At 42.8% G+C, this 23,907-nt stretch overlaps 1 protein-coding gene across 11 annotated transcripts in view; it reads left to right on the top strand.

Annotated features, from left to right (window-relative positions):
- Nucleotides 1-23,398, top strand: part of LOC110974840 (b(0,+)-type amino acid transporter 1-like) — a 53,877-nt gene extending 30,479 nt beyond the window's left edge. For 6 of the 11 annotated variants that reach the window (XM_087137569.1, XM_087137565.1, XM_087137570.1 and 3 more), the window contains 11 exons: nt 445-592; nt 2,119-2,364; nt 6,827-6,952; nt 7,628-7,733; nt 7,866-7,910; nt 8,672-8,795; nt 13,034-13,137; nt 14,722-14,818; nt 15,445-15,594; nt 16,952-17,120; nt 18,380-23,398. In XM_087137569.1, the coding sequence (XP_086993695.1) occupies nt 445-592; nt 2,119-2,364; nt 6,827-6,952; nt 7,628-7,733; nt 7,866-7,910; nt 8,672-8,795; nt 13,034-13,137; nt 14,722-14,818; nt 15,445-15,594; nt 16,952-17,120; nt 18,380-18,462 (1,398 nt within the window). In that variant the 3' untranslated portion in view covers nt 18,463-23,398. Of the gene's footprint in view, nt 1-444; nt 593-2,118; nt 2,365-4,167; nt 4,414-5,153; nt 5,397-6,826; nt 6,953-7,627; nt 7,734-7,865; nt 7,911-8,671; nt 8,796-11,741; nt 11,846-13,033; nt 13,138-14,721; nt 14,819-15,444; nt 15,595-16,951; nt 17,121-18,379 lie in introns of all 11 variants that reach the window. The other 5 variants (XM_022226742.2, XM_022226743.2, XM_087137567.1 and 2 more) reach the window with 5 other exon arrangements.
- Nucleotides 23,399-23,907: the final 509 nt, after the last annotated feature.

The following is a 23,907-nucleotide window of genomic DNA, read 5'->3' as shown; positions in this document are numbered from 1 at the left end:
AACGTTTATAGGTTAAATGACTTGAAAAGGAATCGATTCAAATCAGTTGGAGCCCCTTGACATTTTTTGCTAATGCCATGCCCATTTTCGTCACGATGCCACCCTCAGAAATCCAACCCAACAAAGAGCTCAATTTGCTCTTTGTCATGCAATCTCTCTTGTTGTGGGATCCAGCGACTTTGGTGATTTTTACTCAAGATGGTTTGTCTTCATAAACATGGACGTCAGATGGTGCCAAGCGAAGTCAAAATGGCAATTGTTCTCATGTGTTCAGAACATAAAGGACCTGCAGAGGGTTTGGAGGTCTGAGATGGAGCTGGTGACAGACTCAAGCTTTTGTGGCTGTGGAAAAATTTCTTGGCTCTCTCTGAAAATTTTCTCCCCTTTTTTGCTCGTTTGTGGGCCAAAATAAACCGTTTGTCATTCCCCGGTTTTTCGTTTCAGGTGGGCCTGATCAGTGGTATAGCATTGATTGTTGGTACCATGATTGGATCCGGCATCTTCGTGTCACCAAAGGGAGTCCTGACTCAGACGGACAGTGTAGGAATGAGTCTAGTTGTGTGGTTGCTGTGCGGCATACTCGCCACTATGGGTAAGGAGAAGATCTGGGTGCAGTTTGGGTTTAACTGGCGTAGTGTAGGTGAGGGCTAGGATATGAAAGGAATGACTGGGTACATTTGTGTGTTTTGTGTGTTGTTGGTAGGTGTTGAAGGGTTGAACTGTGGCAGTTCAGGGCATGTTGGTGTTGTGTTGAACTAGGGGTACTGCAGTTGGAGAGGACTTGGGTTAGGCAACTACTGGGTGCATTTGGATATCAATGGGTGAAGCTGGATGCTGTAGGTGGGAAGACTAGAGTAAAGGAACAACTGGGTACATTTGGGTGTTGAGGGGTTGAACTGGAGTACTTTAGTTAGGGGGGACTTGAGTAAGGCAACAACTGGGTGCATTTGGGTGTTTTGGGGTTAAGTTAGGGTGCTGTAGGTCAGGCGGACTGGGGTAAAGAAACAAGTGGGTACATTTTTCAAGCGGGTTAGGCTACCGCATGTCAAAATCTTGTGTCCAAAACAAGGTCTAGATTTTTACCGTTTGCAAATACGTTGGCACATAACTAGAGTAATATTAGCGACAGGTCTGGAGACCTTGACCTTTTTCAAAGGGCATTTTAATCACACTTCATTGCTGTCAGTGAAATTCAGTTATAAAAGTGAGCTGGTAAGGGTGAACGTTTCAAGGGCATTTTAAGTTCAGATTGTACATGTAAAAATGTAATATCTTGGTTTTTTTTTGAGCGGTCAGACTTGGGTGATGGCAAACATGCACTTTGGTTTTTTCAATTTCGTACCTCCGCTTGTCCTAGACCCCTGACTTGCAGATGTTGAAATCCATAATTTGTTATCTGAGATTAAAAGGCAGGACAGAATTGGCAGTGCCAGCCTCATTGTAAATGTACACCTGCCGGGTCGTTCCGACAAGAAAATTGCAAACTAGTCGGGGGAGGGGGCATCGTATTGGCACTTATTCCTGATGCATACAGTGGGGTTTCTAGCAACACAAACGTGACATCTCCAAGATTTCCAAGTGCCCTTGTCGGGGGGGGGAGGCACCCTCCCAGGGGAGATCTAGATGGCACTAGGTCGAAGATGGAAAGGAGTCTGGAATTAGGATGCAGAAAGAAGTCAGGTGCCTGACCGTGAATTTTGAATGAAGCTAGTGTTGCCTGGGCGTAACAGTTAAAAGAGATTTGAGGGTTGCATGTTCCCCGGCGCTTAAAGGTACAAATGTGACATTAACTTGTGATGGTTTTTTCTCGTGAAGAGAACTTGGAAAGCAGAAACAACTTTGTTTGTAACCCTGAGCATTTGCTACAGTGGTTTATTATTTATTTTTATTCAATTGTTGAAAAATACAGGGGCTTTGATTTTTATCTTCTTTATTGTTACCATACCGGTATACATGCTAGTTGACCCCAACAAATTAAAGGTGGAGGTCTGTTTGACGTTTCTTTGTATTTTCAAATTCAGTTTGTTGAAACGTTTTTGCAGGATTTAACCCCAAATTTCCTTTTTTGGGGGTTCTTATTTTGGTTTATATCTCTAACATGTTTCTTCTTTTGAAAAGGTGCACTTTGTTTTGCCGAGCTGGGAACAATTGTGACCAAGTCGGGGGGAGAGTATGCCTATCTAAAGGAAGCCTTTGGACCCGTGATTGCCTTCTTGTTTGCTTGGGTTTCAATTTTCGTCATAAAGACGTCATCAGTGGCGATCATCTCTATATCATTTGGCACATATGTTGTGTCTGCCTTTTTTGAGGGCGAATGTGACCCACCGGTCATTTTAATCAAAGTGCTGGCTGCTGTCGCTATTTGTGAGTATTCAGGAATCACTCTGATTGGTCACCCTTCACAGCCATCCAATTGGTCAACAATGACAATTCATCATATTCATAACAGCACTTTCATCTCTGAACTACCTGTTACAACACTAGCCACTGGTCACTTGAGACACAAACCACAATGTTCCGTGCTTCATCCCGAGTACAGTGCAACACCGCTATCATAATCATGGCAGGAACTAAACAAAATGTTTGGTATAGTGGTTGTTCGGTAAAGCGATTTTCTGTTGCCGAATGTTTCTGCAAAAAAATGGATTTTTTTGAATACTTCCGACACATAAAATCAAATTAAAAATAAATAACACTGAAACCTCACGTGTTGAAATCACAAGAGCTTAATCTATCTGGGAATGTGTTTCTTCTATTTTGAAGAGTTTTATTTTTCAAGGCAATATCCTTTCCTTTGTAGCGATAACATGAAACGAGATTTCCGCATAAGAGTAAAAGTCTTTTGAGTTGCATGCACAAACTTGGTGGCCCGTCTACGTGGCTGTGCACCTGTGCTTGCATGTGAGGGGCATTTACATGTTCCTATGAATGACATGGACTGCCGGCGCTGTGTGTTGACTGTTGCTCCTTCTCGAGAAAGATTTTCTGTAACCTTTTAGTCATTATCCTCAGTCCTAAAGGTAATATCTCTATTTGAAGCAAATTTTAAATGTTTGATAAAAATGCACAGAAAATCGAAAGCCAAGGGGCTTGCTTGGTGTCCCTGGTAACCTTCCCTTTCATCTGTCACAAGACTCAAGTCGTCGTCATTTGTACTTGCTGAGAGAGTTACAAATTCTTCGCATATCTTGTTGAGTAATTTGTGATCTGTTTTACTTTCAACGGTTATTCACATCGTCCAGGAATCAGGTTGAACGTTGTCACTGGTTGTTGAAACCTGTCACATTTTCTTCAATTCCTTGTCAAAGTTGCGGACGCTGAGATATTGTACAAGTTGTTGCCGCTGCATTTTTGGTCAAAAGTTATTGGGAGAGACTCTTTGTTTTGCTCATGCAGTGAATTATTCAGTGACCCTGATATGCCTGGCAGTTGTCTCTACAGGAAAGGAACTGGTTTCAACTGGTTCCGTCCGGCTTGAACTGGTTGCATGCTTCAGTTGGAATATCGAAGTGTGGTTTCATGATTCATCAGGATGCTTATCTGATTTAAAGCAGCTAGTTGGCACCGGCAGCTCGGTGGTCAAGTGGTTAAGACGTCAGCACTAGTAAGCAGGAGGTCATGGGTTCGAGTCCCACCCGAGTACGCTTGTGGTTTTTTTCACAAGCCTTCGGGGGCATACACTGAGTATACAGTATTAAATACACGTCAGGCAGGGCAAAAAATCCAAAATTAATTTACATCTCCCTGACGCAAAGCCATCTTGTTGAAGGAACATCATTCAGAATTCTTAAAAGACCCACTGATAGTTTAATATTGATTGTTCTGGTTTATGTCTGCTTCACCCATAAAGGGTGCCGTGAAGCAAAATCCCCTGTCAAAACTGCCAGGAGGGGTTATTCAGCAAGCTTAGCAGGCACTCTCCCTAGGGCCTGCGAAAAGGTTGAGGGCCCTCATATATAGGTGCAGGTGTGTCAGAAAAACACACCCCTTATACATGCTCACTGTTCTCTGATTTTTTAGTTTAAGGGAAATTTTAGACTGGCTAGTTCTGAGTGTAGTCCAGTTGAGTACTCCTTGTGCCCAGGGAGGATCCTGCAGAGCATGGTGCCCACAGAAGCCTTGATCTTGCCCCGAGTACAGGGTTCGTAATTGTTTTGGGTTGTCAAGGTGCTCTTTGTTATGCTGAGCTTGGCTGCCTCATCCCCAAGTCTGGAGGTGACTATTACTACCTTAAGGAGACCTTTGGGAACGTCGTGGCATTCATGATGGCTTGGGTGACAACCCTCATGATCAAGACATCCTCTCTGTCCATCATCTCGCTGAGCTTTGCCAGCTACGCCACCGCGCCATTCTTTAACGCCGAGTGCGGCCAGCCGGTCGTGGCCCAAAAGATCCTAGCAGCCAGCTGTATCAGTGAGTACTGCGTGGGACTTGCAATTGGCCAGTTCTTGTCAACTCTCCTGTCATTGGTTGGTCATGGAGCAGATATCATCCAGCTCACGGTTCAGTCGGGATGGAGATATTTCTTTCTGTATTGTCGTTGCCTTGCTAGGAAAATCATGATGGTGTCATGTTAGAAGTCAAGATGGTAACACCACTGAATGTCAACTGCTGTCACACATGTACAGATATGCTTTCCATGGTAACCCACAACTCTTGGGTAGTGATCCTTAAAAGGTTGATTCCCTGTAATCAGTGTTCATTTATGCATGTACGTTCATCTATAAATTTCTTTATCAGTGTGAGCCTCGTTCCATCCAAGAGAAAAACATACACTGAGAAATTGCAGTGTTTGGTTTGTTGGATACCAGAGTTTATAATCTGTAGTTTTTAAATTGGAAACTACCCCAGCTTATGTACAGGTTTATTGGGTGACTTGCCTGTAGTTATGAAATGCAGCTTGATTGCTGCATAGATTTACATGCTATTAAATCCACTTCTCTGATCCTAAATGATCCCCAAAATAAGCCTGACATTTTCATTCAAATGTCATCTTGCAGACCCTTGTAGCTGTCTATGGAGCAGCTTTTGGATGAATATCGAGGCACTGATCATTTACCGATTATCACCTTTTGGTTCATTGTACATATTGATATATCATCACAATCATTTTTGGTGTCATCACCTCTCCACTATCACCTCCTGTTCGCCAGGGGCGCTGTGTTACGCAGAGCTAGGCACGGTGGTCCCCAAATCGGGGGCAGAGTACGCCTACCTGTGGACTCTGGGGCCCGTCCCCGCTTATCTCTTTGCCTGGACGTCCACCATCGTCATCAAACCCTCCAGTTTGTCCATCATTGCACTCGCCTTTGGGGCCTACGTGGCTGAACCCTTTTTCAGCGGCGAATGTGGCCCACCGCAAATAGCCATCAAAATGTTTGCGGCCCTGGCCATACGTAAGTAATCCGTCCCCCCAACCTTAAAATACTCGCCGTCTTAGGTAAAGCTTTGCTTCAAAATCTGACACGTTCACTACCCACCTTGTTATGATGCAGTGACCCAGCAACTGGGGGACAAGTTGGCATGAACTGCATTCGGCATAATCGATACAATTTCTGTGTCCCCTCAAAAAAGAAATTGAGATGCTGAGATTCAAAAATATTTACTCCAGTATTACAGTGCAATTGGATTGTCTTTTTCTTGTAAACGTCTCGTGGGTATCAAAAATATAAACCAACTACCCTTGTTACTCATTTTGTTACTTATCACATTTTTGGATCACCTGGGCGTCATCGTATCGCCATTTGAGTTACATGTAATCACACCCAATGGATAATTCAAAGCTTAACCATCCATGTACTCATGATCACCCACTGGTAACACATCAAGTATCTCACCAATTCAAATTTATTTTAGTTTCTATTAAGTCTTAGAGGCTGATTTAGCTTTGCCTTTGACAAGCAGAGTTTTTTTTTACCATATACTGTGGTCTTTTTTGCATTTGAATGTATGTAAGTCATGGTTCAAAGTCTGGAAGTTTTGATCGTCGCAATCCTTTTCTGAGAAGGGGATCATGTCTGCACTTTTTTGAAGCTTCGAAAAATTGTCAAACCTTCAGAAAAGAGTCTCTTGACCCAAACACTCTACTGAATGGGAATATGGTAAATTACAAATGCCTTAAATTGGCCTTTAAGAGAACGGTTTGTATCTGCCCAATCTGGAGGAAAGCTTGCTTTTCCTAGCTTCCCCAGCAAAATATTGTTTGCTGTAATGAACTGGATGAAGCTATTATCTTTAGCCCGTTGTTGGCATTAATGTGGTGAGTGTAAGTAGTGACAGTAATTTTGGAGAGGGGGTGTTATCTGATTGGAATCTTCTGATATGGTCGTCTCTCACGGTGACGACGGTCATGCAGATGATAGAGGCAGTGGAAATCACGTACCAAGGTGGAAAAAAGATTTGGAACATAGGGCATTATTCCACAACTGGTCACAGCAGCGTTAACGCAATGCCAAGTGAATATGTTGAGTCAATGGTATGCAACTTGGCATCAATATTATTGCTCTCTGTGAGCGGAATGTGTTTCATTGGGGTCTAACAAAGAGGTGAGAATCACATGTTGTCTAATGAACAACTTCCACATGGCCGATAGTCAGATTATTGTACAGAAAGTAGGCTTTCAGGCATGCCTGGCACTTCAAATGTCACCCGAGGGCAGTCAGTGATGTTTATTTTTCGTAGATCTTGTTTCAGAATATAACAGCTGGGCAGATACAAACCTTTCGATTCTAGCATGAGTTATGTTTTGTTGTGTGTGTTAATCGTGGGATTTCTGTCAAATATTCTGACTGCTTCTGGACTTCTGTTATGTGTGGCACATGTGCAGTGTTGATCGTGTTCATCAACTGCGCAAGCGTCAAGTGGGCCACGTCGGTGCAGAATTTCTTCACTGCTGCCAAGATCCTTGCATTGATCATCATCATTGTAGTGGGCTTCGTCAAGCTTATCCAAGGTCAGTCGGGTGAAAAAAAGGAAACAAACTTGTATCTTTCCCTGACTGGTAGAAAAATTTGTAATCGTGATCCAACGCAGCAAAGTTTGGCACAAGTTTCCAAGGCCCCTCTTGAGTGGAATTCTTGGAAAGAGAATCTTGCACAGGGTACATCATCGGGGAAACATTGACCTAGTTTCATATGCATGTACTGTCCACTTTCACCTAGATGCTAAATTGGATGATACACCTAAACCAAAAAAGCCCACTTTGCACTGTCTATTAACTCAAATTAAAATAAACTACATGTACTGTCAGAAAACCTGCCATAAAACTCATTCTGTGGGAACCGGTGCAAACGATTGTTCATTTTCACTTATTCACTCTTAAAGAGACCAGTCGGCATTACCTGAACCTTTCCCAAGTTAGTTGCTGTAAGAAATGATTGCATGCTTAAAGTTAATCTCCTTTCAAATTGAAGGTATATGTTTAACCGTACCAGCATCCTTTGATAGATATTTGACTCAGCCTGCCAGAATGAGTCGATCCTTTGAGCAGATCTTACCTAAAGAAGCCAATCACAACTGACTAGCATGAATTGCTGGGAGTTTAGTATAGCAGTTAATATTCTGAGGACCATCTTTTCTAGGTCTAATTTTGGTGGCCCCCTTGCTTTACCTTTTTGTCGTTTTCCAGGCGAGGTGAGGTATTTATCACCGTCGGTGTCGTTCACTGGGTCTTCCACCAATGTCTTTGCCTACGGAATCGCGTTTTACCAGGGACTGTGGGCTTACGACGGATGGTGAGTGGCCAGAGACATTGTCGGTGCCATTTTTTTTCTGAAGAGCATCAGTACACACCTGATTTTTGTCCAAATAAGAGTGCGATAAAAGTGTGACGTTGAGTGACGATCGTTCTCTTTGTTGCCTTGCAGGAACCAGCTAAACTACATCACCGAGGAGCTGGTGAAGCCATATAGGTGAGCAAGATCTTGCGTTGTGGTTTTTTCACAACTTGAGCTTCAGGCCATGCTTAGATATACTAGGTTATGGTGGCAGTAAGACACGAATCCATGGATATGGCCGCATCCACGTCCTAGCTGCACTCCTAGAGGTGCATCTTGGTTCTAGTTGTAGCTGAGTAACTCAGGCAGTGCCTAAGACTGACTTGAGCATTGGTACAAGTGACTCGGATCAGTTGAGCACTTAAGAGTTCACCTCAGGAGGAAACTGCTCCCTTCTGTCAAAGACCACCAAAAGTTGCCAAGAAATCAGGGATGCCAGTTGTCAGGCAAAGCCTGATTTCAGGCTATCCTTTCAAATGTTGAGTTAATTTTTCAGGCTTTTAACAAGGTACATGGAAATATATTTTGAGGCATCTCCGATCATCTTTTCAGGCACTGGATAAGAACTGAGAAATGGCCGAGTTAATATTGAAGGAAATTTGTAATCCTTGGAAATCTTGTTTCTACTCTCTATTTTTGGTGTGATATTTGATCCAGTACAAGCCTGGCAGTCGTCTCTGTAACAAACTCTTTGATCGGATCCTTGTCCTCTTCTTAATTCTTCTCCAGTCCTCAAAGACATAAGCGTAACAATTAGTACGGTGCTACCAACCCAACATTATCAGCGCTGGCTTCCTTCTGATTTTAAAAAGACTCAAGTTTAGCCTTTTTTGCCGGAAGTTAAATGACCCCGTCTTTCTGTAAGGTGGATTGAATTCTGGACTTTGTCGTTGCAGGAATTTGCCGTTGGCTATCATCATCGGTATCCCGCTGGTGACCATATTGTACCTGCTCGTCAACATCGCCTACTTCACCGTCATGTCCCCAGAGGAATTGCTGCAGTCTGGTGCCGTGGCTGTGGTATGACATCTTGGTCTTGTACCCAATCTCTATCTGGGCTTAATACTCTGGCTATCTCTGCATGTTAACCCTGTCTTTCTTTCTTGCTGTCAGATGCCTCCTCTGCTTTCCTCTCTTATTATATTCCTTTGGGTCTGTATGACACTGTCTGTTGTCTAGTTTGTTTTGTCTTGTGTTATGTTTCTGGCCCGTTACATTTTTATCAGAAGTTCATAACACTTGACGGTTGTTGCTACAGTAGTCAGTGTGAACACTGAAGTGGTCTGATCTTCCATAGAAATACATGGTTGTCGGAGAATGAAACTTGACTCACAGCAAACGAATCCCGGTTGTTATAAGTGATCATTCCACCCAATGAAAATGTTAGCTGTGAGCATGCTCAGTTGAATGAATTCCTCACATGAGTAGAATGGACCAACATAAAGGCTTTCTTTAATTTGGCTTTGGATTTTTTATGTGGTCACGACAGGCTCACTTTTGCTCCTGGGTGGAGAAGTCCTATCATACATGTAGCTCACTGTCCTGCTGAGGGACATGTACCATGACCCCACGGCTAGGTTTGGACCTCTATGTTGAAAAAACTTAGCCAAAGAATTTGACATTTTGTCACATCTCATTTTAATTTGTTGGTTTGTGTGTGTGTTTGTCACATGTTCCGTGTCAGTGTGAGTACGCCTGTTATGACTTACTTATTCTGGTGGTTTGTGTTGCGTGTCCCTGGTATTCTGTCTGCACAGTGTCTGCATTGGCATTTCTTTGCAGCACTAGAGAGGGCGCTGGAAGCCTGCTCGTGATGGCCAAGGTGGTCTTCAAAAGCTTGTCTTGGTCTCCGGCTTTAAGCCTTAGAGTTTCAGTAAATTAGACAGCCAAGATGAGACATTTTGGCTCTTGCAAATTTTCTTTTCTCCCACTGAAACAGCAAAATGTCGGATGTGAAGGTTAAGATACAAATGTTGTCTTTTTAAGCCTCAACAGTAAATGTTTTGAAATGATTCTGGAATCTGAGTTTGAGGACAGAGCTGGAGACAGAGATGAGATTTGAAGAGTCCCTTTGTCACTGAGGGCACTTTGATAGTAACAAGTCTCATGCCCCCATTTCTGTTGCGTACGAAAGTGAATAAAGGCCAAATGCTGACCAGGCAAGTCCAAAACCAAGGCTGAGTTTACCTGTCGTGATCCGTATGGCCGTCCTGGCTTGGTATTCTTGTTTATAGTTGGCTGCTTGGGCAACTGTTGGCCAAGACAAATGTGAATATTTGGTGACATCCCATGGCATTAATTGCAGCTAGTAGAAATCACAGTTGAAGAACGTTTTGCATTTTATGAACAACTCAGAAATAAAAGAGAAACTCAGAAATATGTGGGCATTGGAAAAGGTACTAAGGAGTACCCTCCACTTACGGTATGAACTGTTTGTAGAGTTACCCGGGAGGGACATGATACGCACATGGCCATTGTCGCTTCAGTCTGTTTGTTTATCTCTTTCTCTGTGTGTTGTCAGTGACACTCTTCAGAGATATTGATTGTACATACGCTTATCTGCCATTCTTGCAGCTAGCAATCATAAAAAAATTCTTTTGGATTTTTTTCATGACTTTGTCTTTGTGTTTTACTGCCCCACAAAATTGGACGAGGATGCTGTTTCTCATTGTTAATGAATCCCGCATGTTTATTTGAACTGTCTGCATTTAAATAATTCGAAACGGAAGATGACACCAAGCATTTAATTGTTTTGCCTTGGAGAAACGTATCATGTGTGCTGGTTACGCGTTTGCATAAGTTCCACCCCAGAACAGTTAAACTTCAGGTGTTTTTATGGCAAGAGGATGAACTAGTCAGTTGCTTGCAGAAAAAGTTTAATGTGCTTTGGTTACGCATTTGCCAAAAAAAATTTCACCCCAAACCTTAAAATTGAGTGTTTATGTCGCGTTAAGAGAATAAGTCACTTCATTGCTAAATTGATTTTTTTTTTACTTTACCAATCGCAGCTGAAATTGTCATTGCAAAGTATCCTCCAAAAACAATTGGCTCATCAAATTTTAAAATAGCATCGAGCATGATTAGTATTTCACTTCTAGTCACAAAACATGTAACTATAAAACTAATCACTCATGAATTGCAGTTCATTGCATGTCCAGAAAAATTTATGAGGAACCTGAAACATGCACCTACGTTCCTTTAACATCCGTTTCAGATGCTCAGCACGTTTCTGGAATGCCCTCGAGATAAATCATCATGATTTCCTTTTTGAGTATAACCTAACGCACTGCTCTGTATCTGACTTGTCGTTACTAACACTTCAACATCAGTGTTTCTTTGACAGGTATTTCCAGTTTGACTGGCGAGACAAGTTTTGCCTCGAGAGGGAACAATAAGCCTTACCTAATACCCCACAGAAAGAAAATAAAATTTAAATTTAATAAAGTTGAACCCCCCCAAAATGCAGTAATCATTTTGCTGTTATAGTACCTTTGGTGTTGTATTCTCACAAATGTACAATGAAAAAGGCATTTTGACATAAAAATAAAACAAAGAATGGAAGTTTATCACATGGCCTGCTGATTTTTGATTTCTCAGCACTTGAAACACAAGAAATAATATCCCCAATCCAAGGAGTAAAATTATGGTTCTCTGAAAAAAATTAAAAACTCAGTCATTTCCAGATTACCCAAAAGAAAAGTGGCCTGTCATAAAGGTTATATCAAAAAAGAAGAAAGAAAGGATGACCTTCAAAATGGCAGGCTTATTGTGACCCTATCACTAATTACCTGGGCATTTGTTGTCGCGGCAGTTGCTTTGGATTTCCCTAATGTTTTTTTTTCCTTTCCTTTCCTCTTTTTTTTTTTTTACCTCCTCCTCTCCTTTGAAAATGTATTTCCCCCCACCACCACCCACCCTTAACCCTGACTCTCTGGCATGATGGGTAACTGACGGGGGTGCTGACAGACCTTCGCCAACCGCACCCTGGGCGTCATGTCGTGGCTCATGCCCGTGGCTGTGGCTTGCTCCACGTTTGGGGCTGCCAACGGCACCTGTTTCACGGCGGGAAGGTACAAGTCTACAAGTGATTGGCCAGGCAGCGCCAGCATCCAAGAACCACTCTCAGTCAATACAATTTCACTCGAAGGAGCCCCCACAAACACTTGTATAACTTTCCTTCAACAAGAAAATGTCAGTTAAAACCTGTCCTGTCACTTTTGGAAGTAGCAGAATATGAAGTCGTTTTCTATTTTTTTTTCTGAGGGATCCGCCTCAGAAGCTTTATTTCTGCAATGCAGTGGGTCAGCTGTTTTCTTTACTAACCCAGTGTAAGATATAAACTAGAAATGAACTGTTGGCAAGGTAAAAGACTGGTTCTTTGTGACTTATTTCACCGCCATTTTTTACTTGACACATTGTCGCAGTGGGAGCAGTTTACAAGTTTGTCAAGGGGCTTCTTCAAGTGAATGGAATTGAGACAGTGTTTCTTCGGTGTTGAGTTGTTTTTGCCTTTTGCAATCTACCACCAGCCCTTTTGTTGTGTCTTGCCTGCGTGTGGCACCATTTGCAGATGTTTTGCACCTGTCCTGTCTTGCCCTATCTTGTTCTGTCCGGTTCAGTCTGGTTCCATCCAGTTCCACCCAATCACCTGTCTGTACTAACACTCAGGTTCCTTGGCTCACTGATCCATGTTCTCCATTTGTCTCATGTTTGCCTCATGTTTGCTGCAGCCGTTTTGCTATGTTGAATCACACTGAATGACTTCCCCACCCTCCATGTCTCACCAACTCCCATGACTGTGTCGAGATTGAATCACAAGTAGGCATGATTCTACAAAGCGAACGAATTTTACTTCTGTAACTCCAACACTACCAACCTAAACATTTTGCCTTGCTCACTGATGCAATAATTCAGACAAAAGTTGGAAATGCCAGCTTTTCTTCTCAGCCAGCTCTTCAAAGATTCATGCCCTCCCATCAAATCTCCTGCGTCCTATGTTTTGGGTTAAAAAAAAAAAGTACAAGTTGTGGTGTGCTCATGGCAGTTGTACTACCACAAGAGGAAGACTAGGCACAAGACGTTCAAATCTACTGCTTTACTGGTTCCAAGTGAGAAAAACAAACAAGCAAACAACAAATACAGGTAGTCTTGGAAGGATTCAATGCAGATTCACAAAGCAGCTCTTGTCCATTGTTGCCACCGGTACCTGCCTTGTTTTGTCGCGTCACTTTGTTGTGTCACACCGTATTGCTTTGTAGACCCTCGCCGAACGCTCCCTTGGTCCCATGGCATGGGTCATTCCATTCTTTGTTTGCTGTTCCACATTTGGTGCCGCCAACGGGTCACTCTTCACGTCAGGAAGGTAATTGTACTTTAACTTTTCTCCTCCCCCGTCCCTGTCCCGCATCTTATGCTTAGGCTGCCCCCACATTCATCATGCTCCCTGAAAATTGTCCCTTTGAGCTCTTATCCAGTTCCTCCCAATGTAAACCCCTACCTAGCTCCAACCCAACCCCATTCCTGTCCCATTTCAATCCAAGCCGCAGCCCAGCACCACCCATCCCAATCCAGTCCCCACCCAAGCCCGATCCCCACCCAAGCCCGAGCCACACCCCCGCCCCTTTATTGTTCCATCTCAATCCAAGCCCCAGCCCAGCACCATCCAGTCCAGTCCAGACCCCTGCCAAATCCCATGCCATGCCCCAGCCCCATTCCTGCCCCATCTCAACTTAAGCCCCTACCCAGTGCCACCCGTCACAATGCTAGCCCTACCCAAACCCCAGCTATACCCTAAAACCGGCCCTTTGATCCCTTGAAAAATGTTTGAGGAAGGGGTGTCCTTAAAATGGAAAAGGGGCATTTTTCTTTATAGGTTCTGAGGTTTTCAAGACTTTCAAAAATCAAATAGAAGATCCGGGAGAAATATCAAAATGTTCTGGGGAGAAAAGATCACCCACAGAATAAGTCTTGTGCAGAACAGCATCACCCCCCTTCCCGTCCATGCCACCAATCCAATTCCCCCTGTCATGTCGTCATCAGTGCTGCCGATAGCATCCCATTGTCGGTTAAAGGTGCCATGTTGTGTCATGCCATGTTTATGACACCGCTTGTGTTGTACATGTACGGCCCACAATACATGTTCCCCGCTCCCCAAAAGCTGGTATTAACCCCTTTGTTTACTGTGTTTTGCCTCCCTCATGTGAAGGTTAATATGTTTTTCAGACTTTTCAAGGAGTTCTACTCGTAGAATTCAGTGGGACATACAGTAACCTACGAAAAGTCAGACAAACCTCATTCAGAGAGATAACCATCAACCACATATACAGTAGTCATATAGCATATATTTTCTTCTTAAGCAACTGGTATAAAGAAGGTATAATTTCTTTCACAAGAGTTGAGTTTGTTTTTGTTTCTGTTTCAAAAGTATGGACTGGTGCAGCTGGTTGACTTGCAAGGGGAATGGCATTTGTCTGGTTTGAGATGGGGGGTAGTTTTGATGAAAAAGATGTAATCGTTGAAAAATCTCAAATCTCAGTGTAAAAATTTCAGGGACCTAAAGGGTTTGAGTGTTGTCCCAAGTTCTTCCGAGAAAGTGATGGAGTCATCAGACTTAAAGAAAATGTGTAGAAAAATGGACAGATTTTTAAAATATTCCTTCAGAAAATGGAGATAGCACAGATAATTCCATCTAAATTTAATGACAAAAAGCTCCTGTGAAGTTGGGGGATTTGTCGTATTTGGATTTGGAGGAGGGATAGGAAACGAGAAGACCGAGAAGTTTCAAAAAAGAACTTTGCGGGTACAAAATGGCGTCCAGTTGTAGCTTACCAGCTCAAAAGTAAGGTGCAGGCCATGTCTAGGGTTACATCATTACAGAAAAACTTGCCTTGCACGTGTACCTGTATTTGCCCTGACCAGGGAATAATCTTTGTTTGGGAATCTGTAGGTTGACATTCGTGGCTGCCCGTGAGGGTCACATGGTGGAGATCCTCTCCATGGTTCACGTCAAGAGGTACACCCCCTTCCCAGCTCTGGCTTTCCAGGTAAAAAACAGGATGTCTCCACAGTTTGTTTGATATTTGGTATAAACGTCAGTCCACATACAGTTCCCCCGCTTATTAATATGCTTTGTGAGAAAAAGTATCAGTAAAGATGTGATTGTTAAGACTGAAAAATCTGCCAACTTGTCACTAATTTTGTAGCACAGACATGATCCTGCTTGCATATTGTCTTCGCAACTTTTTTCTTATGGTTTCCATAAAAATGGACGGAGGTCATATCCTGAGAAATGATAAGCTTGGCCCTTGGGCTTTGCGACAGAAAAAAACCCTCCCAGATAGATTGGAAAGCAACAAAGACAAACTGGAAATAAAGGAAATAGGCAAAGGGGAAGACAAAGGCCAGTTCTCGTGAGAATGCCTCTGAATTAGCCCCTTCGTCAGTTGATGGTTTGTGAGTCTGCTGCTGCCAAGTGCTGTGCCCCTCCCTCCTCCAAAAAGTGGGAGGAAAGAATTCGTGGTAACACCCATGGCTTGGCAGTGTTCAGAAACTTGGCCCCCGAGTTTCATGAGTGCGTGTTACTTCCCCCGCCCGTGCTTATTCGCTCCATGACTTCGGGTCAAGGGCTCCGATTATGCTAATATCATTTTGATCTTTTTTTTTTCTTCAGTCGTTCATCGCTCTCTTGATGTTGCTGCCCGGCGACTTTGAGACCCTGGTGAATTACTTCAGCTTTGCTGCCTGGCTGTTCTATGGCGGCACGGTGGCGGCATTGCTGGTGCTGCGGTATCGACATCCAGAGTGGCACCGTCCCATCAAGGTCAGTCCCAGAATTCTTGGTTTGAGTTCTCGAACTCGTTTGGTTCATTTTGCTTGTGTACATTTTTTTACATCAGCTTTTTTTTACCAATCATCTGTGAACAATAAAGGTACAATTTGAAATTGGTTTGCAACAATGATAATGAAAACAATGTGAGAGGATGGACAGTATATGTCAACATGTCCCCAGCTGGAAATCAGGTTTGATTCCAATGAGAGGACTTGAAGTGAACAGAATAATGCCACGTCATCGGTATACACTTGCACAGACCTGTTTGTATACGTTTATGGTGAACTCTTGGGACACAGAATAAAAAGATGACATAGGAGGGCAGTGGGTCCCCAGTGGTGAACTCTTTGGACACGGAATAAAAAGATGACATAGGAGGGCAGTGGGTCCCCAGTGGTGAACTCTCGGGACACAATAAAAAGATGACATAGGAGGGCAGTGGGTCCCCAGTGGTGAACTCTTGGGACACAGAATAAAAAGATGACATAGGAGGGCAGTGGGTCCCCAGTGGTGAACTCTTGGGACACAGAATAAAAAGATGACATAGGAGGGCAGTGGGTCCCCAGTGGTGAACTCTTGGGACACAGAATAAAAAGATGACATAGGAGGGCAGTGGGTCCCCAGTGGTGAACTCTCGGGACACAATAAAAAGATGACATAGGAGGGCAGTGGGTCCCCAGTGGTGAACTCTTGGGACACAGAATAAAAAGATGACATAGGAGGGCAGCGGGTCCCCAGTGGTGAACTCTTGGGACACAGAATAAAAAGATGACATAGGAGGGCAGTGGGTCCCCAGTGGTGAACTCTTGGGACACAGAATAAAAAGATGACATAGGAGGGCAGTGGGTCCCCAGTGGTGAACTCTTGGGACACAGAATAAAAAGATGACATAGGAGGGCAGTGGGTCCCCAGTGGTGAACTCTCGGGACACAATAAAAAGATGACATAGGAGGGCAGTGGGTCCCCAGTGGTGAACTCTTGGGACACAGAATAAAAAGATGACATAGGAGGGCAGCGGGTCCCCAGTGGTGAACTCTTGGGACACAGAATAAAAAGATGACATAGGAGGGCAGCGGGTCCCCAGTGGTGAACTCTTGGGACACAGAATAAAAAGATGACATAGGAGGGCAGTGGGTCCCCAGTTAAAAAGCAACTAGTCCTCAGTCCGATGTGAGGAATGAATTGAATGATTGGAATTACCAAATGGTGCGAGCCGCAGGAAGAACACGGGAGAATGTCCGTACACCAGAAATATTGTTTGCCGATGCCCAGTCAGAATACTGGAGTTAAATGGAATGGAGTTGATTTTTACCTTTTGCTTTTTTTTTTCACTTCGATGTCACCACAGGTTCCCATTGTGATTCCCATCATCGTCCTGATTGCTTCGGTGTATCTAGTCATTGCACCCATCATTGATGAGCCCGCCCTGGAGTACCTCTTCGCGTTCCTCTTCATCTTGGCTGGCCTCATCTTCTACGTCCCGTTTGTCCACTACAAATACGAGCTCCCTTTCATGAGTGAGCCTGCACAACTTTTTTTTGGTCCCTTGAAATGCTCTGGCAGCGTTTGCCGGTGTCTTGCGTGACCGCAGCCGTGGGGTCTGACATTTTAGTGTGGGCGCAGATTGCCCAAGGAAGAGTGATTCTATTGACAGTCCAAAGATTGTGAAGAAATCCAACTTTTGCCAGGTCTTTGTTTTTAAACAGAGACCCTGAACAAATTTCACTTCTTAAGATATCCTCAATCTTGTCGTGGCTCACAGCCAAGAATTAGCAAGCAGAATGAGGTGTGCGTTTATCCATGCGTAGTTGCACTCGGTGTAAATCTGGCTGTTCCCCGTCCCCACCTCTCCATTCCTTCACTCCGCCCCATCAAGAGTACCTATGACTAGTTGAAAATTAGACTAAATCCCTGTCTGTGCCCTTGCCTAGTGCTTACTCGTTCGCCAGTTTCTGATACTCGACTCCATTTCTGTCTCAGGCTTTGTCTCCAAATCAGTCCCCGATTGTAGGTCTGAAGTATTCAAATTGAATAGAAGTATTATAATATTTTGGTCTTTTTGCATCTTATTTTATGTTCCTGTGGTACTATCGAACTTACTTTTGAGCTACGAACTTCAAAGTCAGGCGGTTGAAAAAGAGACGAAGGCTGAGATAGAGACTGAGATAGACCTTTCCTGGAGATACTCTTATTCAGACTATAAAATAGTCAGTAACGCAGAGGTTTTTAGTCAGTAACACAGAGGGTTTAGTCAGTAACGCAGAGGTTTTTAGTCAGTAAGGCAGAGGTTTTTAGTCAGTAACGCAGAGATTTTTAGTCAGTAACACGGAAGTTTTTAGTCAGTACTGCAGAGGTTTTTCTCCATGGACAAGATGAGTATAGAAAATGACATCTTTCACTGAACACTTTGTTATTGGTGTTAAACAATCAGGGCTGAGCTTTTTAGCTGATTTCAGCTTTTTTTGTTCTGGATTTCAGCTTTTTTTCCCTCACTGGCTGTGTACAAAAGTATAGGAGATTTTCAAAGTTCAGCTTCTTTAGACCTTTTCTCAGCTGTATTCAGCTATTTTTATCATAGGTCTATCTCATGCCGAACATCACAGTGAACTAAATACTTTTCTACAACAGCGTTCCCCCCTTGCAAATATTCCAACCAGCGAATGATGTTCCTGCAAAAATGTCAGCCCTGTATACCCTGACCTAAACAAAGAAGAAACCCAGCGCCGTTTGAAATATTTAGTCTTAAAGCAATTGGTTGAATTCTTTCTCTCCCCAGAGCACATCACTGTATTTTTTCAGCTGCTATTGGAGGTTGCACCAACCAGCTACTTCGAGACCGAAGAACTCCAGAATGCATAAGCGCTACACCGTCTCGAGCACCTCACTTACCTTGTGCTTCCCTTTGGAAGCGCTTCGCAGTTGGACGGCGTTGGTCAGCCGGAGTCACATGACCAGCAGCTGCTGTTTGGATTGGCTGAATGCTACACATTTCAGAGTGGCATACAGGATATAGTCAGTTACAATTATAAACGTTTTCAACTCTTCATCTTGCTATTGTTATGAAAGCCAAATATCACTTGTAAAGTACCCCCCCAAATGCAGTTGAACCTTATATTTTGTTCAGTATCCGAATTCGTCAAATTCTTTATCTTTGATTTCTGTGAGCAGTATTCCTGCTTTAAAGGGTAGTGATAGTTAGTTGATATTAAAAATCAGTCAGAAGAGAGATAATCCTTGCCAGAAATAATTCTGAGTAAATTCAACAGATGAGAGTACAGGGGAAAAGAGCTCAGCTGATTAAAACTCTACGACAGTAATTGACAGTATTCTCAGGTTCAACTCTGTGGTTAGTCACAAGTTAGATGAGTACGTACTGGACTGTGCACCTAAAATCTGTCCCAATTCCATTGTTCAGAATTGAAGTGTTGTTTCCAAAACAACACAATCTTATTCAAATGTAAGCAACACGTATTATTATTGCTCGTACTGATGAGGGCTGAAGCAAATGATAGCGAAGATGGGATGTTATATTGATACTTGTACCAGAAGAGAGTTCAAATTTGAGCCTGAATGAGGTCAAACCAGTATATCAAGTTTTCAAGTTCTCAAGCATGTAATGATTGTAGGTTGTTCTGAGCGTTCATTTTTGTGTAAATACATTTCAGTGGAAGAGAAACCCGTTTTGTAGATTTTCCCCACAATGCAAGTGCACTACATCAGGGTTTGCAATGTTTGGACGATTGTTTACTTCCAGTAACATTTTAACCTCTGTTTTTGGGGAGGGGGTTGAACTCCTCCCCCCTCGTTAGTCTGGTATGATATTTGGGCCGAGTTGCCCTTTCCGATCAATTGGGTGTTCAAGAAATCTCGGCCAGTGAAATCATCGAATGCATTTAAAAGTGAAAATTTGTAGAGACTAAGTGTCAAAAACTAGAACATCTTTTAAACACTGTATATATGTCGACCCGTTATAATTTACTAAGGCATTATATCTAGTCTCAGAGTTTTCTGTTTATTTTTAGGGGTTCGAGTATTGTTTGAAATCGGATTTTTTTTTACTAAAGCTTAGACTTAAAACGTGTCATAGTATAGTCAGTCTGTCCTTGTTCAAGATGTGCATTCGGACATGGACAAACTTATATTCTTTGGTACGACGCCATTTTGAAGCTACCTGTGGTACATGCATGAACTTGTGCCGATTGATAATTCTTATCGGAAGCTTTTTTTGTCCTATCAATTCATGTACTCATTTGTGGACATTTCGTGTTTAAATGGACGGTGGTATCACAAAAAAACGCCGATTCCTGTGGCTGCATGCAGGCAACCTCTCTCTACCAAAACTACGGGGTCCCCGCATGCCAATCTGAGGAGAATACACAGACAGGCGTCCGTACGTTAAAATCGAGGTGTGTAGAGAGCCGACCACGAAGGCATTGGCCGTCTGTCCACAGCCTTCCAAGGAGCGAAGAACCTGGAGAAACTCCAGTACCCCCGCGAGGAAAAAACCTCCCTTCAAGTTGTAAAGAAAGCAGTGTTAACTTCGGCTCTTTGTTCGAGAGCCAGTGGTGTCAGATGTCACTGCTGGCGTTATTTGAGGTAGCCTGATACCACGGACGTGTTGAAACAGGTGTTCCTTTTTCCTGTGACGAATTGGCTAGACAGAGACGTAGGAGATGTCTGCTGACAGCCATCCTGTTTGCGTAGGACCTCTTGCCTTTTTATAAGTATAACCACTAAGGTGACACTACTAGATTTTCCTCCGCATCAAAGGCCGAGTTCGATCCTCGACAACTTACCGGCCAGTAATCGATGTTGCCTGGTACGGAGGGTGTAGTTTGTGTACGGGTTTCTACCAGCAAAGATTGACCACTGCTAGACACTCCATCACTGATGGGATTAATGATTGAACATTTGGAGCTCAGTTTTGGTCGATACCCCGTGTAGGGCTTGTTCGCCAGAGGAGGACGTTTCTGACTTGAGACATTCATCCTGTCGGTTTCACAGTGCCAGAAATGAAATGACATTTCCGGAGTATTCGATTATGCCAAGCCACCCCCCCCCCAAAGAATGATTGAACTCGTCTTGGAACTCGAGTGACGTCTCAGCATGGAGGAATAATCGGGGTTTTGGAACCTTCTTGTGCCACATATTGGTCATTGTTGTGTCGCGTGTTCGGCAACTGGGGTGAAATTAGCCAGAAAGCCGACACCTCTGACATCCCACAGCCGCTATCTTGACACTAGTCCCCACGGTGGCAAACAGGTGGCAAGTTCCCACACATGATTAATTGAAGGGTGGAAGAGAAAGCCTCGGGTCGCGTCTGCAGTTTTGTGAAAAGCAGTGACACAGTTCTTACGGAGTTTGTTGCTTTGTGAGACATTGCATGCGAAAAACACATTTATCACGACCACGAGTGCCGTGCAAGGGTTGGGGAAGACTTTTTGCAAAGTCCGGCATGGATTTCTCCACAAATGGTTTATTTGTATTTGGGGCTTGTGAAGTTAAAAGAGAAGGGAAGTCCTTTGAGTTTGAAATCATCCTTTTTTCTTCGTTTTAAACAAATCTATATTTTTGTCTGCATCTTCCCCGTTCGTGTGTATTTAAACACAAAAACGGGGATTGGTTTGGCTTCCGTTTTGATGTTTTGTTTTAAGTTGAATTGCTGTTTTGATTACATTTCGAACAATACGTCTTGAGGAAATTTTCAAATTTGTAGTGTTGTAAAACTGATCTGCAACTGAAATTATATAAATATGTATTTGATTGGTGCGAATTTCTTGCATAAGAAAATGCTAGTTTGCTGTGATAATGGACAAAACAGTAGGAATGGTTTTATTCTAATCATATCTAGTTAAAAGTTATTTGGACAGTTGCACAATAATGATGAAATTATCTTCAATTCTGCTTTTGCCGAAAGGATTATTTGTAAAAATTTGTTTGCTATCCAGAAATCGATGAGCACCTGACGGCTGTAATGCAAGTTTGACTATCAATGCACCTGAAATGAAAAGAATATAAACCATTTTGACGTATTCAAAAGAGGTATATTTTGAAGACTAGAAAAAGTGTATATCCACTTGTATATAACAGCTCCTCCTAATTTTACTTCTTTGATTAACTAGATTGCCCACTCGAAAGAAGTAGTTTGAAGCCGTTTGTTATAATTTTACCAGTTGGAATTAGTTAAGACCAACATTACTTATCGAAAACTGTCCAAATATTATTTTAATAATCCTGCTCGTGAAATTCGTCGGAAAAGCTTGTTGCAGCTGTCATGGCTTTTTTTTCAAAACTTTCTTTTAGGCCCAGTGCCACTGCCGTGACGTTGTCGTTCCGAACTTAATAGACCTTTTTACCAATAAATTCAAAATTATGCACGCATGCGCGCAAATGGCCTTGGCGGCAAGAAGTGTGAGCGGGCCGTTGAAAGCATACGATATATACAGGGGTGCGATTTCTGATAATTTTTGTCTTGGTTTTTCTGGCTTTGTTGAGTTGTTTTCTTTAGAAAATCCCATTTAATCGTTTTCGCTATTAGTTTCTAATCTAAGGGGGATTTCAGTGCTCTGTAAAAAGACTCTACAATCGTGATTTTTCCTGTGCGCGCGAGATTGCCGTGTCTAAGCTGGTCTCCTTTCGTGCAGTTTTATAGACAAAGCGACTTAATAGGATTTTCATGCGTGCGTGCAAATTATGAATTTATTAGTGAAAAGGTCTATTAAATGAGCGCGGAAACATCGCGGCAGTTGCGCTCAATGTTGAATTTAAATAGAGCGGCGCCATGTCTCTGCCCATCTGGAACGACGATAGCGCGGCATACCTTCTCGAGCGAAAGGGCATGCCGAGTGAAATTGCGCTAAACGCCTTGCTATTGCCCCACCGAACCGAATGAATCGAGTCCGGCAAGGCAGTAACACCAACTACACACTGGTGTAGCTAGTGGATGGATTCGTGTGAAGGAATTGAGCTGTAAGATTATCTATGTGATTCATTCACGAAACTGGCCAGCGGCGAAAATGGCATTTGAAATGACCATGAGAATAGATGTGAGCCAAAATGACAGTGAAAACAAATGGTGAAAGAATAGAAGAATTGTATTTTAGGTTGGCCCAGTTTTATTAGTGATAAAATCAGTTACAAGCAGAGAGTTATGATTATCTATCATTTTAAACCCGGTGCTAAATTCTCTGTCAGCGTCCTCGAGTAGATAAAAGCCTCGGGCAAATCGTTATATTGTCATGAAGGCATTGGCGACTTAAAACTTGTCGGTTTAGCAGGTGGGCCTTGTTGATAAAGTAGTATTTGAAAAATTTCATAGCTATATTTTAGTACTTGCACCTTTCCAGTTTGAAAAAAAAAGTTTATTCGCTTCATCTCTCATCGATAATTACTGCTTCGCAGCATATTCTCTCACTAATGTAATGTCGAATTTCCCTGCATTTGCTTTCCCTCAAGTCTGACTTGATTGTACATTAACTGCAGCGTCGCACTACGGGCGATTCACAACAGTGCGCCTCCAAGAGTTTGCAACGCGTTGATCAATCACAGTGCGCGAAATCTGTCGACCAATGCGCGTTTGGAAAGGGTCGACAGATTTCGCGCGTTGTGATTGGTCAGCACGTTGCAAACTCTTGGGGGCGCACTATTGTGAATCGCTCGTACTATGTATCCTATTGGAAACTGTTTACTAAACAGCGTACTGTAATGTAATAAAAAGTATTTCTTGAAAATATATGCACTGTTGTAGTTAAGCAGGGGCGTTCTGGAATAAGAATGTTCATATGAATAAGGAGAATTATTGAGTACTGGAACTATGTAGTTTTGTTGTAGTCGAGTACATTTCCCATGTAATAATAGCACTTTGAAAAATTAAGAGTTCTACTGCGCTGCGAAAAAAGCTGGAACTTTACAATTACACTGAAGCCGGTGGAAATGCATGATTGATTTCTGAAGTTAGTTGGTTTCATCGCTGGAAGAAAACCACCCCGTATAAAAACCTAAAAGAAAACAACAGAAGAAGATGGACGACGCTATTATCATCTCCATAAACGTGCAGACGATGGACTGGTAGTTGCTTTGCGGGAACCGTAATGCGATCTTCAGCCGTAGATACAAAAAGAAAAGTCAAGGGAGCTCTCCGAATATTTGATGAACATTGGTGCGCCGAGACGAAGCGACAATGCTGCAGTGTTCCTCTTCATCATGATTAATTGATCATTTCCATCCATTAATGTCTGTTTGCATTTGAACGTGTACAAATACACGTAAACGAAGGAAAAGGGGTTTTCAACATTAATTTTTAAT

Source organism: Acanthaster planci, linkage group LG06 (genome assembly GCF_054643075.1).
Source record: "Acanthaster planci isolate LZ-2023a linkage group LG06, COTS_SCS, whole genome shotgun sequence".
NCBI classification, from domain to species: Eukaryota; Metazoa; Echinodermata; class Asteroidea; order Valvatida; family Acanthasteridae; genus Acanthaster; species Acanthaster planci.
The sequence above is the reverse complement of the archived record's forward strand: the minus strand, read 5'-3'. Positions and strand labels throughout refer to the sequence as shown.